We start from the raw sequence: 17717 nt of genomic DNA, 5'->3' as shown, positions 1-17717 counted from the left end.
TAACCGTTACACATGATGGAGCCCTGCTTTCCTGGGGATGGCTGAACACCTGCTTGCCTATGGGAAGTAGTGAATGAATTCCTTGCTTTGCTTTGCTTGCGCACGCGGCTTTTGCTTTACCCATTAAACTGTCTTTATCTCAACCCATGAGTTTTCTCACTTTTACTCTTCCGATTCTCTCCCCCATCCCACCGGGGGGGAGTGAGCAAGCGGCTGCGTGGTGCTCAGTTGCTAGCTGAGGTTAAACCACGACAGTTTTTTTGGCGCCCAATATAGGGTACAAAGGGTTCGAGACAACGACAGATTTAATTGGAACGTGCTAGATCGAAGTTATAGCAGGTATTGCTGTTTAGCTATTAATCGGCAGGTTTCTGTGCTTGCCACGGGGCTTGCTTGCCTTACTGTATATTAGAGTCTAATGCTCGTTAGTGGCTGCTTTTTGCTTTCTCTGCTTGCTGTACTGCTGAACTGCTTATCATCTTACTCCGCTGTGCCTGGGAACGTTTTGATAACAGCAATGGCCATGTGCCTGGGCTGGCAGATGGCCAGGGCATCTCTGCTGTTTTTCTGTACTGCTGTACTGGACAGGCTGGAACTCCAGTGTGAACTCGAGTTGAAGGGGTGGCCTGTGGGGCACAGACGGGGCCGTCGTTACTGGGGACTGAGCCAACGGAGGAAGGGGAGGCGCAGGGAGGCTATGGCGCAGCGGGAACAAAGGAGTCGGGAAAGGTGTTCCCGTTACGAGTGGGGAGTCTAGAGCAGCCACCCACGGAACCTTCGGCACCTTCTGCACCGGCAGATCCGACACCTCCTCAGTACCCCTGGGGCAAGTTGCAACAATGTGTGGAAAGGGAGCTGACTGATAGGTTGCTGGATTGGGTCCCGGGGGCCAATGTGGGATCCCAGCGGTATTGCGAACTACGTGAAGGAAGATGGCGGGAAGGAGAAAAGGAGGGCAAGACACCATCACCTTCTGAGGACGCCCCGTTGCATCCCAGTGATCGACGGGTGCTGGACACACAGAGAGCAGAGCGCAGAAAAAGATCTGAGGAACAAGGAGAACCGGTGTCACGGCTGACGACATGTAGGGGGGGTGGTAGGGCTCCCCTGGCACTGCCAGTGATACCTGAGCTACCAGAGGGACCCCTTACCCCTGGGGCAGTGGGAAAGCGAACTGGTATTACTTTGCAAGGTGCTCGCTCTGTGATTGTTGCTTATCCTGTGTGTTCCAAAGGTCCCCTCTGGGAGGCAGGGGTAAACCCTCGAGGGTTGCAGCCCAAACAAATATGGCAGTCTGATGTTATGATTTATGAACCCTTTAATCCACGTAAGTATCTGCATGTCACAGTTGATACCTGCAGTGGAGTTATTTTAGCCACTATGCATGCTAAACAAAATGCTCTCGCAGTTATTTTACATTGGCAGGACTGTATGGCGCAACTTGGCATCCCACAAAAAATTAAAACAGATAATGGAGCGGCATATGTCAGCAAGAAGACAAAGGACTTCTGCGCGCGCTGGGATATTCAGTTGAGTCATGGCATTCCCTACAACAGTACGGGCCAAAGCATTGTGGAACGCGCGCATCGCACATTAAAAGGGTTACTCGACCGACTTAGGGAGGGGGAAAAGATAAGCCCAGGAACAGGGGTTCCCCCTCCCCTTGGCCCTCCCTTATTTCGGGCACAGTGTCTGTTGACGACGGCACTAATTACCTTAAATCATACCATTTGAGGGAACACCTATAAAACCCAGACTGCAACCCAGGCACATTTCCGGCTCGATGAGAACGAAGGGCCTTACCCTTTGGTTCAAGTACGGGACCTGCAAACCCGTCAATGGAATGGCCCGTATTCCCTCCGTTGCCTGGGATGTGGGTATGTGTGTGTGCAAACCGAGAAAGGGACGCTAGAATGGGTACCCAGTCAAAATATTCGACCGTATAGACATTAATCAATTTATTGAGTCTTATCTTGACAGGTTACCATTTCCCTATGCATCCTGATGGTGTGGGGGAGCAATGAGGGAGCCGTGACGAACTACTGGCTGGATTGGGCAAAATCCATGAACGTAGCGGATGCGTGTCTGTATATGCCAGCTATTGGACAAGCCTCTACCTGTCTATTGTTCACCCCCTACTTCACTAGCGATAAGGAGGACAGTTGCTGCCACAAGTCAAACCAGAGCTCCACTATCCCAGGCTTACAAAACTGGAATGTTAATAACGCCCAAACTTTTAATAACCGGGCTCATAGTCTTGTTACTTGTTCTTGACCTTGTTGTGCTATTACCCTGTCTGTTACGCTTAATTATGCATTCTAGGAGTCGTATATTAAGAAGTCTTACCACATATTGATTATTTTACGCGCAGCTTCCCCAGCGACATCCAGAGCTACTGGAGCTAAGGGAGGGGGAAATGTAGTAAAGATAAGGGCTGGCGACCGGAAGATCACGCGATGTACGGAAAGAGTTAAGGGTCGACCCTCCCTTGTCTCCGCCCCTTATAACATGACACGCCTACTGCTGGGGGTATAAAGGTAAACTACTGCGCAGTAAACATTGAAGCTGAACACCCACACTGTGTGTGCTGACTGTTTCTTCCCCAGCCCGGGTCGGCTGGAGATCCGCCGGTATAACCTTGATATGTAACGAACGCTACACCCCTTCTTAAATATTTTATCACAGAGGCACCACCAGCTTCACTGACTGGCTTAGCTTTGGCCAGTGGTGGGTCTGTTTTGGAGCCGTCTGAAACTTTCTCCGTCCACCACGGGGGCAGTTCCTCATCTCTTCTCACAGAGGCCACCCCTGTAGCCCCTCTACTACCAAAACCTTGCCACATAAACCCAGTACAACTCCTGAGATACCTAAAGAAGAAATGAGAGGACTCAAATTACCACCTTAAATGGGAAATTAAAATTAAGACGAGCAAACAATTAATAAATCCTTAGGAAAAATGTATTTAGGAATTTCTCAGATCTGTTCTGTATCACATAAGAGGAAAGTGCATATTACAAACTGAATTAGATCATCTCCCATTAACTGATTTTTAATCCTAATTAATTGTACTCAGATGGAGTTAACTTTCTTCATAGCAGCCTGCATGGTGCTGTGTTTTGTATTTGTAGCTAAAACAGTGTTGATAACACACCAGTGTTTTGACTATTGCTAAACAGTGCTTGCACAGCGTCAAGACTTTCTCTCTTCCCCCTCACACACACATACACAGGGAGTAGGTTGGGGGTGGGCAAGAGGTTGGGAGAGGACACAGCCAAGACAGCTGACCCCAACTGAATAAAGGGATATTCCATACCATATAGAACCACAGAATCATAGATTTGTTTAGGTTGGAAAAGACCCTTAAGATCATCAAGTCCAACCATTAACCTAGCGCTGCCAAGTCCACCACTAAACCATGTCCCTAAGCACCACATCTACATGTCTTTTAAATACCTCCAGGGATGGGGACTCAACCACCTCCCTGGGCAGCCTGTTCCAGTGCCTGACTACCCTTTTGGGGAAGAAGTTTTTCCTAATATCCAATCTAAACCTCCTCTGGCACAACTTGAGGCTGTTTCCTCTTGTCCTATCACTTGCTACTTGGCAGAAGAGACTGACCCCCACCTCACCACAGCCTCCTTTCAGGTAGTTGTAGAGAGCAATAAGGTCTCCCCTGAGCCTCCTCTTCTTCAGACTAAACAGCCCCAGCTCCCTCAGCCGCTCCTCATAAGACTTGTGCAATCTTAATTTCACTTACACAGTTATGAATATACTCCCAGACTTGTGTTGATGTTTGCTGAAAGTTATTTCTATGTTACCAACAGTGAATTCAACATTTATTGAAGTCTAAGATTTTACATTCGTCTAAATATTTTACAAATTCCATGTGAAATATTATTAGTTTTGTGATTATCAATCAACTATACAAAATAGCTAATCCTTCTACTGATGGGTTCCTATAACAGCATCAAGACAGATTTATGTTCAGACAGTTTCAATAGTCTCTAAAAAGTTTCAGCATCTGTCTTTAGTGCCTAGCTAACAGTCTCAAAGACCTAAATTAACCCAGCATTCACATCTATTACAAGAGTGGAATAAAAGCAGACTTCAAGCACTTCAGAGATCTGCTTGGAAGAATACCATGGGATATGGCCCTGGAGAGAAGAGGGGTCCAGGAGAGCTGGTTTATATTCAAGGATTACATTCTCCAAACTCAAGAAAGGTCCATTCCAACAAGTAGGAAAGCAAGGAAAGGTGGCAGGAGGCCTGCATGGATGAGCAAGGAGCTCCTGACTGAACTCAGACATAAAAAGGAAATGTACAAGAGGTAGAAGCAGGGGCAGGGTACTCAGGACGAGTATAGAGATTGTAGGGCGCAAGAAGACTTTGTTACAGTAACCCAGGTAGTTTGCCTCCCCCATCCAAGTCCCAAGCACATCTTATCTTGTTGTTACGGTAACCTGGGATAGTTTGCTTCCCCCCATCTGCACATACCCTTGCACGGGTGCCAATGTGAAGGCCAGCCGTGGATCTCGGAATTCGGACAACAGCACCTGCATTACATCAGTGAGTTCGCTAATGAGTAAAACAGGACATTGCACATGTATGATATGCTAATCAGCGAAAGTTTTATTATCCACCCCTGCGGTGCTTTCCCTTGAGCTTCACTCCCAAGCAGGGTTCCACTGCATTGGGTCCCTATTTGATTCGTGTCAGTGTGCTGGGTCTCCCACCATGGTAACACTACGCTTTCATTAAAGATAAAAGCTTTCACTTGTGTGTTGTGCCTCGTCCCTGATGGATCCACACCTGCTTTTCACTCGTAACAAGAGATGCTGTCTGATCTTGCAGGGATGGGATTAGAAAAGCCAAGGCCAACTTGGAGCTGAATCTGGCAAGGGGTGTGAAGGGCAACAAGAAAGGATTCTACAAGTACATAAACAGCAAAAGGAAGACTAGGAAAAATGTGGGCCAGCTGTTGAATGGAGCAGGGGAACTGGTGACAAGGGACATGGAAAAGGCCAAGGTACTCAATGCATTCTTTGCCTCAGCCTTTACTGACAAGACTGGCCTTCAGGAATCCCAAGCCCCTGAGACCAGAGGGAAAGTGTGGAGTAAGGAAGATTTACCCTCTGTGGAGGAGGACCAGTTTAGGGAGCGCTTAAATAAACTGGACATACATAAATCCATGGGGCTTGATGGGTTGCATCCACAAGTGCTGAGGGAGCTGACTGATGTCATGGTGAGGCCACTCTCGATTATCTTTGAATGGTCATGGTAATTGTGAGAGGTTCCTGAAGACTGGAAGAGAGCAAATGTCACTCCTATCTTCAAGAAGGGCAAGAAGGAAGATCCAGGGAACTACAGGCCAGTCAGCCTCACCTCAGTCTCTGTGAAGGTGACAGAGAAAATCCACCTGGAAACTGTTTCCAGACACATGAAGGACAAGAAGATGATCAGGAGCAGTCAGCGTGGATTTACAAAGGAGAAATCATGCTTAACCAACCTGATAGCCTTCTACAATGAGGTGACTAGCTTGGTGGATGAGAGCAGTGGATGTTGTTTACCTTGACTTTAGTAAGGCTTCTGACACTGTCTCACATAATATCATCATAGACGAGCTGACAAAGTACAGATTAGATAAGTGGACAGTGAGGTGGACTGAAAACTGGCTGAATGGCCAGGGTTGTGAATGGCAAGGATTGTGAGCAGTGGCACAAAGTTCAGTTGGAGGCAAGTCAGAAGTGGGTTAATACTGGCCAGGGGGTTAATACTGGAGCAAATACTGTTTAACATCTTCATTAATGACCTAGATGCTGGGACACCCTCAGTAAGTTCACAGACAATACAAAACTGGGAGGAGTGGATGAAATGCCAGAGGGTTGTGCTGCCATTCAGAGGGACCTTGACAGGCTGGAGAACTGGGCAGAGAGGAACCTCATGAAGTTCAGCAAGGGGAAATGTCAAGTCCTGCCCCTAGTTAAGAATAACCCCAGGCACCACTACACGCTGGGGGCCAACTGGCTAGAAAGTAGCTCTGCAGAGAAGGACCCTAGGGTTCTGGTGGACAAGTTGATCACGAGCCAACAATGCGCTCTTGTGGGAAAGAAGGCCAACAGTATACTGGACTGCATAAGGAGGAGTGTTGCCAGCATGTCGAGGGAGGTGATCCTTCCTCTCTATTCAGCACCGGTGAGGTCACATCTGGAGTACTGTGTCCAGTTCTGGGCTCCTCAGTATGAGAAAGATATGGACTTACTGGAGCAAGTCCAGTGCAAGGCTACTAAGATGATTAAGGGACTGGAGCATCTTTCATATGAGGACAGGCCAAGAGAGCAAGGACTCTTCAGCCTGGAGAAGAGAAGGCTCAAAGGGGATCTTATCAATGTGTGTTAATATCTTATGGGAGAGAATGAAGATGAGGGAGCCAGACTATTCTCAGTAGTACCCAGTGACAAGACAAGAAGCAATTGGCACAAATTTAAACATGTGAAATTCTGACTGAACAGAAGACTTTTTTTTACTGTGAGGGTAGTCAAACACTGGCACAGATTGCCCAGAGAGGTTGTGGAGTCTCCATCCTTGGAGATATTCAAAACCCGACTGGACACAGTCCTGGGCAACCTTCTCTAGTTGACCCTGCTTGAGGACTAGATGATTTCACGAGGTCCCTTCCAACCTAAATGATACTGTGAAAAGCATGTTTACCAGCAGCTAAATTTCTCTGGACAATTCCACCTGAAGTAACATTCTTCTGCTCAGACTACTGACATTTTCTGCACAGGTAGTTAACCTGATATGTGGTAGATAAGGACCAGCACTAGGAAGACTGAGATTAGACATCTTGCTTTAACTAACCCTATTCTCTAGGCAAATCCAAGCTTTCCTCTTAATTCCTTCTACAATATTATCTTTTAAAAAAAGGTATGAGATAGAAGGTAATATACCCCCCACCCCCATTTTGGAATGCAGGCAACAGGCTCTGTAAAAATCCTATCTTCCTACCTCTTAATCAGCAAGCACCTTGTCCAAAAGGAAGCCAAAAGTGAATTTGAAAACTTTTCCAGAGCAGGTAATCCAACCTAATTTTGAATTTAAAAAGGAAAAAGAATAGTAAATACATATTTCCAGTATACATAAGTTGTAAGGTGGCTTGTAACATTCAAACACAACTTATTATGCCTTCCAATAGTTCAAACAATACTTGTAACTGAGGGAAGTCCTATGGCCATTGTTAAACAAGAGATGGATTTGGAACAAATTATCCCATCCCTCCTGACTCTATAATCCACTGACCTAGTGCCCAGATTCTTACTTGCATTCAAGTTTAAATGCATTTTGTTCTAAATAAATAGGAAGTGCCCATGTAAAGCTCAGTCTATTTAAAATTGCAAAACAAATGTAATCACATTGTTTACCCCTATTAAGCAGGGAATCAAATATTAATACCTCATGCATTGGTCTATTCAAGTGATATGAAAGACAAATTTCTTATCCTTTGGGCTGTTTTCAAGCTTCACTGAGTACTTGAGGAAAACAATATCTGGCCATAATTACATAGAAATCAACTCTACTTAATTAAGATAGCATGATCACAGCATTTAAACCTTGTTGCTTTTACAACTAGCAGAAAAAGATTAGACATGAAAGTAGCTGTAGCTTTAAGTTACAAGAAGAGAGTATAAGTTTACCTTTGCAAAGTATCACCTAGACTAAAGTTTTCCTGCATCAAATTCTTATCCTTAATTTTAAAAAAATAAATAAATCACATCTCCAAATTCAGCCTTCTGGATTAGAGACTGATTTATAAACTCACTGGAGTGCACTGGAGTTAATATGGGAAATATGCACCTATATATTAACTGAAGATGTTTTTAGCTTGGCTTCCTTGAGTAACAATGCTTATGTGACTAGTCAGTGCATACAAGATGCAAGAACTTCTGAATCTTTCATGTGATTGCAGCCAAGTTCACAGGCAGAAATCTCATAGATATTTATGTTCTTAAGTAAAAGCAAACAGCCAAGGAGGAGGGACCAGGACTTGAACATTTGCAATTTTACCCTCAGCTTTTGAATGTCTGTTTTCCACAACTGAACACAGCAAACCTTCAGCTGCCACCAAAGCTCTATCCAAAATATTGTTTTGTAGTGATTAGCGGAGAGTTACAGAAAAATCTTAGCATAACTTGTTTAAAAAGTCAGTCACAGCCAATCAAGACAAATCTGTAGGATACAAAGCTTCATTAGCTCTGCTACTCAGTTACTTGTTTAAACAATCTGCTACAGCAGAAAGTCTTAAACAAACTGAGAAGTACTGTAAATAACTGTCTGAAATTCTTTATATCTACTGCATAATGGCATTTGATCAGAAATATCTTACTCTTAACCCAGCCAGTAAGTGAGAACCAGCATCATAACATGATCCCCTACCCTCAAATCCATTATTGGAAGAGAGGAAGCTACTCTCCAATTTCACAATTTCTCTAATTTCACAATTTTTAAATGATAAAACTCTTCTCAGATAGAGGATACCTCTTTAAAATTAATTTGTGTCCCAGTTACTGAAAAAGAAAGCAGGAAACATGAAATGTGAGAAATCAGCCCTTTGCGGGTTAGATCACTCTTTACGAAAGGCCCTTGCAAACAGAGCTTAGAAACTAGTGAAATGAGCAGTTCTGTGATGAGCTGAAGAGCTGTTTTTAACCCAAAAAAGAAAGAAGTACTTTTGACTAGGAACCATTCTTTAGACAGAACCAAAAAATCCACATTGTGACTACCTTAAAGAAATAGGAGACCTTCTAAAGTTTCAGAGACCTGATTCAATCCTGAAGGAAAAGTTTTCTTTTGAAAAATTAGAAAAACGAGAGTACTAAAAAGATTGAATGAGACCTAGCTTTCTGTGAGAACAAGAAAAAGGCTATTTTTCTAAAATCTGTTCCAAATTGTAAGGAAGGGAACAGATTCCCTACAATTTCTTGAATTAATCCTGAAATTGATAAGGGAAGAAGTAGCAAATTTAATTTCTAGGAGAGTGCTTTTGCTAGCAGCTGTAAAGCACTGAATTATTCAGACACAACATATCAGCACTGGAGAGGAGTAAGAGGCAGACCTCTGAATAGATGGAACATGAAAACCAAAACAAAAAACAATCAGATCCAAATATCCAGCCAATATGCCAAAATGATTGTTTGAACACAGACTAGTATTACTTCTTTTTGGTTCTAAATAATGTTATGTTATACCACACTGAGGCTAGGAACAGTATCGGTGCCTGATAGCCCAAGTATTCAACCAAGGGATGGAGTAGAGGAAACTACAAAAGTATTTGGAGTACACTCCCAATTTAAAGAAAATCCACAACAGGAGAGTGTGGAAGGAGGTAGACGTGTCAGTCAAGTATCATCATTCACGCTATACTTTCTCTACTAAGGTAATGTCTTGTTAAAATTCTCAACCAGAAGGGTGAGCAGTATATTACAGAGCTCTTCAGTAAAGTTATGCCACTAACAAAACAGGTTTGAAGAAGCAGCTTTCAGAGATTCCAGCGAATAAACCTTATTAGAGTCACAGAAACAGAGGACAAGCAAAGAGACCCCTCCTCAAAGGAGTGGCTTTATCATTAGCATATATGCTAGTCAGGAATATTTTGGGCTATATGAGGCATACCTCTTAAAACTGCATTTCTTTTCAGTCTGCCATCCAGAGACCTGAAAAGACAGAAAAATAATCTGAAAGTTAGCATCCAAAACTCCTTAAAATCCAGCCACCACATAGAAAACTTAACCTACTAAGCTCACCTAACACTACCTACATGTATTAATTCAAAACAACTCAAAGGAAAAAGAAACATTCATTTTTGACAAAGAAAAAAAGGGAAAGCCTGCCAGAATTAGTAGAAAAAGGAACTTCACGAAACACTCATGTAACATTCTCTATGAAAGGACAAGCTTACCACAGAAAAGTAGAAACAGCCCAAAATTCAAGCAGTCCTGATACCATGTGGTGGCAAAAAGACCAAAAAAATCAATTATCTGCTATACTGGGTCTGACTGGGATGGAGTTAATTTTCTTCATAGCAGCCTGTATGGTGCTAACCACTAGCACAAAGGGGATTGCCCAGGACTTCAGCTGGCTGGCACCTGCAGTCCCTCCAAAGCCACCTCTGACAATCGCAACATGCAGTGTCATCCACAGACAGCTTGGAGCCCATCACGGGTAGCAGAGCTTATTCAGGAGGAAGAGAGTTGTGGCAGCGCAGTGCTGTTTTGGATTTGTGACCAAAACAGTGTTGATAACACACCAATGTTTTAGCTATTGCTGAACAGTGCTTATACGGTATCAAGGCCTTCTCTGTTTCTCACTCTGCCCCACAGCGCATAGGTTGGGGTGTGCAAGAAGTTTGGAGGGGATGCAACCAGAACAGCTGACCTGAATTGACCAAAGGGATATTCCATGCCATATAACATCATGCAGCAGCAATAAAATTGGAGGGGAGGGGGGTTTTGGGTAAGTAGCCATTGCTCAGGGACTGCCTGGGCATCAGTCTACTTGTAGGAGGTGGTGAGTGATTGCCTTTGCATCGTCTTTTTTGTTTGTTTGTTTGTTTTTTTTTTCTTTCTTTCTTCTTCCTCTTTCCTTAGCTTAATATATTATCTTTATCTCAACACATGAGTTTTCTTGCTTTTGCTCTTCTCTTCTCTCCCCTGTCCAGCTGGTGGGGGGAAGTGAGCAAGCGGCTGTGTGGTGCTTAGCTGCTAGCTTGGGTCAACCCACCACATCTGCACAAATGAGAATGACAGAAGAAAATGATTGGTCTGTTAAAAAGATTTGGGTTTGACGATCCACAGCAAGCAGTATTTTTCTCAAAATCTATTTAAAAGTATCTGCTTTCCATTTCACTGAATTTTCAAAAAAATTTCAGATGGAAATCTATCGTATCTTCAAAATCTTCATATATTTTCCAACATAAAAGGAAAAAATATTTTTCCATCACTTTCCAGAGGAAATATCCAGATGTTATAAAGACAAACAATGAATACTGTTTCTTTATCTTCCTCCATCAAAACCAAAGGCATAGCCTGCAATTATTAATTTTACTTTTATATTGCCTAAGGAAATGATAAACACTATGGTACAATGAAACTTCATGACAGCAATAGGTGAAAACCAGAATGCAATGCAACTGAACAATCTCTCAGCACGTCCTTCAGGTACTTTTTTTTTTTACTGCATTCAGAGAAAATTCAAATAAATGTTAAACATTGCCACACTGAAAACAAAGTAGAGTGGCATTAAATGCCTTTGTGTTGGTACCAACAACAAACTTCACACAGAGAACAGAAAATCCCTTGTCTGTAGAGGAGAATGGACTTGAGGACACATCTGCTGCAACAGAATCCATTCCTTCAGCAAAAAATGTCCTCATTTATATTGTGGTTGAAGAAACTGAATTACAGGTTTATCACCAGAGCATTCTGAAAACACATCACAACACAAGCTTATGATCAGTGAAGATGTTTTCTAAAAGGGATTATCAAATATCTCCCGTTACTTGGAGAGAACACAGCAATGTTGTAATTCAGATGGAAGGAAAGAGTGGCGCTTATCTTCTTGAGAGGGGAAAATAAAAAAGCCAAACTGGTCCTATATCACCATATGCTACATGCTCTGAACGCAAGAAGACAATGATGCATTATGAAAGCTAAGAATGAAGTACACTTAATTTTTTTTATCTAGACCAGCTATTGGTGACTGGGCAAGGATACTTACTAACCCTTAATACAAACATGTTCAGGGCCAAGTGAGCGCTAGCATTTTAACATCTATTTTATTTTATTTACAGGAGTACCCAAACTGCTAGGACTGCTCTTAGTAACTTGATAGATTGGCAAACTGTAGTTCTCATCTGTACCAAATGTTTTTTTAATGCAAGACAAGAAGTTAGCCTTCTCTCATGAGAGTCCAGAACAGGGGCGAACACTGTTAAGGGATGTTATAAGGCTGCTACCTCTGGCAGACTCCAGGATTCCTCCTGCCTGGCTGCTGGAGACAAGCCCGGGGGTCTCTCTGTCTCAAGCCAATGGATGTGGCTGCTGCTTTCCTGTTTGCGGGTTCAACCAGTAACAAGGCTGAGTGTGTATCCCAGAGATGCATGTGCGCGCGCGCGCACACACTCTCACAGAGGACACTAACATGGCCAGCTACACAAACCGCCACAGACAGGGTGCTGCCTTTAACAACACCCACATATACCACTACCAGAACTGCTGGGCACTGACTGGCTAGAAAGTAGCTCTGCAGAAAAGGGGGGGGGGGCAGGGGGCAGTCCTGGTGGATGACAGGTATACCAGAAGGGAGCAGTGTGCCCTCATGACGAAGGTGGCCAACCATATACTGGACTGTATTAGCAAGAGTGTAGCCGGCCAGTCCACGGAAATGATTCTTGCAGTCCATCTGGCACTTCTGAGACTGCATCTGGAGTACTGTGTCCAATTTTGCATTCCCCATTACAAGATGATGTTGACACACTGAAGCAAGTCCAACAGAGAGTCACTAAGACAGTAGTCAAACACTGGAACAGGTTGTACAGAGAGGTTATATACTCAGAACTCAACTGGTCGCAACCTTGAGTAACCTGCCCTAACCTTGAAATCAGCCCTGCTTTGAACAGGGGTTGGACCAGATGACCTCCAGAGGTCTCTTCCGATGTAAATTATTCTATGATTCCTCGACACAGGTTCCTCAATGTCCTGGTTTCAGCTGGGATAGAGTTAATTTTCTTCCTAGTAGCTGGTATAGTACTGTGTTTTAGATTTAGGATGAGAATAATGTTGATAACACACTGATGGTTTAGTTGTTGCTGAGCAGTGCTTACTGAGTCAAGGAAGTCAAGGACTTCTCAGCTTCTCACACTGCCAGCGAGGAGGCTGGAGGTACACAAGAATCTGGGAGGGGACACAGACAGGACAGCTGACCCAAACCGGCCAAAGGGATATTCCGTACTATGTGACATCATGCTGAACAAATAAATTGGGGGAAGTTGGCCGGGGGTCGTGGCCGCTGCTTGGGAACTAGCTGGGCATCGGTCAGTGGGTGGCGAGCAATTGCATTGTGCATCACTTGTTTTGTATATTCTTTTACCATTATTATTATTTTCCCTTCCTTTTCTGTCCTATTAAACTGTCTTTATCTCAACCCACGAGTTTCACCTTTTTTCTGATTCTCTCCCCCATCCCACTGGGTGGGGAGTGAGCAAACAGCTGTGTGGTGTTTAGCTACCTGCTGGGTTAAACCATGACACTCAATTACAGCCAGCCTGTGAAACTCAGGAAGAAAAAAAAATCTTAAGAACTTATTTGGATTTTTGGGGAGTACTTAAGAAGAGAGGGAAGAAACTGCTAACAATTACAGTGACATTTTAGTAGTGTGAATTCCTGTCAGTTAAGACAGAAGTAATCAACTTTTCCCACATTAGCCACTAGGGACCAAGCAAATAGCATCAAGTTTTGCACAAGCTACTAAATAGCTATTAAATAGGACCAAATTCCAACCAAGTACAGATAAGAAATTGTACTGAAGTAGTTAATCTGTGGAGAAAAAATCTTTCTTTCACAAGAGATGCTCAATGAGAATCAAAGGCTCTTGTTATTTTTCTGTCCTTTCATAATGAATTTCCCAGCTAGACAACCTTTTTAAGCCATCATTTACAAAACAAGCATTTATAACAGCAGTATCTAATCAGTAGTTTTATTCTTCTTGTTGGTAGTAGATATCCAGCAAAAAGTTTTACCCCCAATATGAAGATAATCGTTTGTCGTGGTTTAACCCCAGCCAGCAACTAAGCACCACGCAGCCGCTCGCTCACTCCCTGCCAGTGGGATGGGGGAGAGAATCAGAAGGGTAAAACAGAGAAAACTCGTGGGTTGAGATAAGAACAGTTTAATAATTGAAGTAAAATAAATTAGAACAGTTAAATAGGCAAAGCAAAAACCGTGCACGCAAACAAAGCAAAACAAGGAATTCATTCACTCCTTCCCATCGGCAGGCAGGTGCTCAGCCATCCCCAGGAAAGCAGGGCTCCATCACGCATAACGGTTACTTGGAAAGACAAACACCACCATGCCCAATGCCCTGTCCCGTCTTCTTCCCCCAGCTTATATACTGAGCATGACGTCATATGGTATGGAATAGCCCTTGGGCCAGTTTGGGTCAGACCCCCTGGCTGTGCCCCCTCCCAGCTTCTTGTGCACCCGGCAGAGCAGGGGAAGCTGAAAAATCCTTGACCAGTGTGAGCGCCACTTAGCACCTATTTAGCAACACTAAGCACTACTTAGCAAGAACCAAAGCATCAGTGTATCATCGACATTGTTCTCATCCTAAACCCAAAACACAGCCCCATACCGGCTACCGAGACGAAAATTAACTCTATCCCAGCTGAAACCAGGACATCGTTGAAGCATTTTACCAAGCAAAGCAGACATTTCCACCCACAAAGCACAAAATCCACAGCAACCAGAAGAATTTCTTTGGGTCAGGCCCACACAATACAAAATATAGAATAAGCATAATGATTTTTTTCATACTCATGAAAGAAACTGCTCACTTGGAAATGTCCATTTATAAAACTTTATTTCTGATCATCACACTGGAATCCTGCATGACAGTTAAACAAGTCGTCTTTGTTGAGCAATTAAAAGCGGTCTTAGAACTGGATGCCTCTCTGCCCTTCAGTGTTTGAAAATACTTTCGCCACAGCACAGAGGTGCACCTTTCTGGTTTTCCACTCATTTACAAACATAGATGAAAGAAAACATGAGTCTGCATTGCAACATTGCAGCAAGAAAGTACTGAGAGTAGAGAAAGTACTGGGTGTCCTCTGGTCAAGGATTTTACCTCTACACAGGATAATGACAAAATCTATACCAAACACTTAATACAGTTTTGTTACCAAGGTTTTTCCAAGCAATGTTAAAAATTTGAGAAGGTAGAAAGCTACAAATCTATTCAAAGGTTTTACAAGAAAAAAAAAACCTTTCTCCAAAAAGACAACAGGAACGTGATTATACCGCAAAAGCAACTTCATGCTACTTACATGAGAAAATCCTGGTACTGAAGGGCATAGACAAGAACCAGTAGCTGCAAGTTTAGGGCAGACAAATAAGACAGGAGTTTGGTCATCTAATAATTTCAAATGAAGCTACAATGCCCTTCTGAAATAGTTTTTTATCAAAGGAGCAATTTGTCCAAATAAATTCTCCCATTTGTGACAGATCCACATTAGGAAATATGGTTTAATGGACTCATAAGCACTATAAAAATAATTGCACTTGTTCTGAGGTTTAAAACTGATATTACTGTAGTTATGGTGTTTACTATACAGTAGCTATACATGCACAAAGTACTTTTATGCATATTCTAACCATGCTATGCTTTATTATACTATTAAGTTTAATCAGAACTTTTCTTTGGAAAACCTTTACACCTTTCAACTCCCAAATCCAATCTTCACTAGGTTTTCTCACAACAAAACCTGACAGAAAACGCTACCATTTTAACCTGATATCTGGTTGCCTTGATTATCAGAGCTCTGTAATCTGATCATTGTATTGTTCAAAGAAACTCTTATTTCATGTGGAGTCTTGCTCAAGCAGCACCTACCACACAAGTAGGTTTGTTTTAAAGCTTAGGGACACTTTAGGAATGACTCAAGGCAAGAGGCTGGACTGCACAGCCAGAAGAGTTGTAAATTCCCTTTGGCAAGACATTAGCTTCGCTCCACTGTTTGTGAAGCCAGTCTCCAACACAGTTAAGCAAGGTGCATTCCAGCTGCCTCTTTTCAATTAAAATGTATTAGACTGTTCAAACCATTAATTACTCATGACTGAGTCTTGGCTCGTGTCTGAAGAACAGCCTAACACTCTTTTGGGTGCTGAATAATCCCTACCACACAAGAGAAGGGGAAAACTTTTCTACAAGATTATAGTTGGAGAAAAACAATCTCCGACCAACCAGATTTGGCCCTACTAAACCAATTTTCCATTTTTGACAAATGATCACTAGCTTATCTAAACCCAAATTACTCTCTGTGTTCCATTTCCTCTATTCAGAGCTGAGAAAACAAGTTCATACCTGGATGTGGTGCGTTGAGGCTGGCTGGATGCCAGGTGCCCACCAAAGCCACTCTATCACTCCCCTCCTCAGCTGGACAGGGGAGAGAAAACATAACAAAAGGCTCGTGGGTCGAAATAAGGACAGGGAGATCACTCAGCAATTACCATCACGGGCAAAACAGACTCGACTTGGGAAAAATTAATTTAATTTATTACAAATCAAATCAGAGTAGGGTAATGAGAAATAAAAACTAAACTTTAAAACACCTTCCCCTACCTCTCCCTTCTTCCTGGGCTCAACTTTGCTGCCGATTTTCTCTACCTTCTCCCCCCGAGCAATGCAGGGGGACAGGGAATGGGGATTGCGGTCAGTTCATCACACGTTGTTTCTACCACTCCTTCCTCCTCAGGGGAGGACTCCTCACACTCTTCCCCTGCTCCAGCATGGGGTCCCTCCCACGGGAGACAGTTCTCCATGAACTTCTCCAACGTGGGTCCTTCCCACGGGCTACAGGTCTTCACAAACTGCTCCAGTGTGGGCCCCTTCCATGGAGTGCAGTTCTTCGGCAACAGACTGCTCCAGTGTGGGTCCCCCGCAGGGTTACAAGTTCTGCCAGCAAACCTGCTCCAGCGTGGGCTCCTCTATCCATGGGTCCACAGGTCCTGCCAGGAGCCTGCTCCAGCACGGGCTCTCCATGGGGTCACAGCCTCCTTCGGGCACATCCATCTGCTCCGGTGTGGGGTCCTCCACAGGCTGCAGGTGGATATCTGCTCCACCGTTAACCTCCATGGGCTGCAGGGGGACAGCCTGCCTCACCATGGTCTTCACCACAGGCTGCAGGGGAATCTCTGCTCTGGTGCCTGGAGCACCTCCTCCCCCTCCTTCTTCACTGACCTTGGTGTCTGCATAGTTGTTCCTCTCACATATTCTCACTCCTCTCTCTGGCTGCAGTTGCACAGGTTTTTTTCCCCCCTTCTTAAATATGTTATCGCAGAGGCGCTACCACCATTGCTGATTGGCTCGGTCTTGGCTAGTGGTGGGTCCGTCTTGGAGCCGGCTGGCATTGGCTCTCTTGGACATAGGGGAAGCTTCCAGCATCTTCTCACAGAAGCCACCCCTGTAGCCCCCCCACTACCAAAACCTCACCGTGCAAAGCCAATACACTGCACCAAGATGTAATACATCTGCTAAAAAATCTGAAGGGGCCTTGAAGTGTCAGAACTTCAGAGGAGCGCCATGAACAGAGTGGGCAAACAGGGCGTGGCGTGGCAGTTCACGCGGAAGGGCATGCAGGAAGGGTGCTGAAGATCAACCAGGGAGCAATGGTCTCCACCCAGCAAAAAGCCATGGCCTCGCTAAGCTCTGCACCTACCATGACTAACGCAGCTTCCCAGATGGAGCTCCGGTGGGAACATGCTGCCACCCAGGTGTCAGGCTGCAGGGTGTGCCCTACTCATGCCAGTACCGGATGGCAGCAGTGAGCAAACCTGTGGGAGGCGTGCCCAGGTAGAGGAACTCCTCCACTTAGTGACAGAGCTCTGGGAGGAGGTGAGTAGACTGAGGAGTATCAGGGAGTGCAAGAGAGAGAGAGATTACTGGAATCACAC

The 17717-nt window shown here is 44.1% G+C and overlaps 1 protein-coding gene and 1 long non-coding RNA gene across 7 annotated transcripts in view; one reads left to right on the top strand and one right to left on the bottom strand.

Annotated features, from left to right (window-relative positions):
- LOC104010122 (polycomb group RING finger protein 3) overlaps positions 1-17717 on the bottom strand; it is a 114130-nt gene that overhangs the window by 55543 nt on the left and 40870 nt on the right. For all 6 annotated transcript variants that reach the window (XM_087770891.1, XM_087770890.1, XM_087770895.1 and 3 more), the window contains 2 exons: positions 9667-9707; positions 4495-4553 (listed from right to left, as the gene is read on the bottom strand). In XM_087770891.1, coding sequence (XP_087627017.1) covers positions 4495-4553; positions 9667-9707 — 100 coding nt within the window. The remainder of the gene's footprint in view (positions 1-4494; positions 4554-9666; positions 9708-17717) is intronic.
- On the top strand, positions 1235-2578 carry LOC148054115 (uncharacterized). Its single transcript, XR_015707658.1, has 2 exons — positions 1235-1327; positions 1409-2578. It is a non-coding gene; the product is annotated as an uncharacterized LOC148054115 (long non-coding RNA).

The sequence above is a fragment of the Nipponia nippon genome, unplaced genomic scaffold (assembly GCF_047370975.1).
Source record: "Nipponia nippon isolate SJK-2023a ecotype South Korea unplaced genomic scaffold, ASM4737097v1 scaffold_34, whole genome shotgun sequence".
Taxonomy (NCBI): Eukaryota; Metazoa; Chordata; class Aves; order Pelecaniformes; family Threskiornithidae; genus Nipponia; species Nipponia nippon.
The sequence above is the reverse complement of the archived record's forward strand: the minus strand, read 5'-3'. Positions and strand labels throughout refer to the sequence as shown.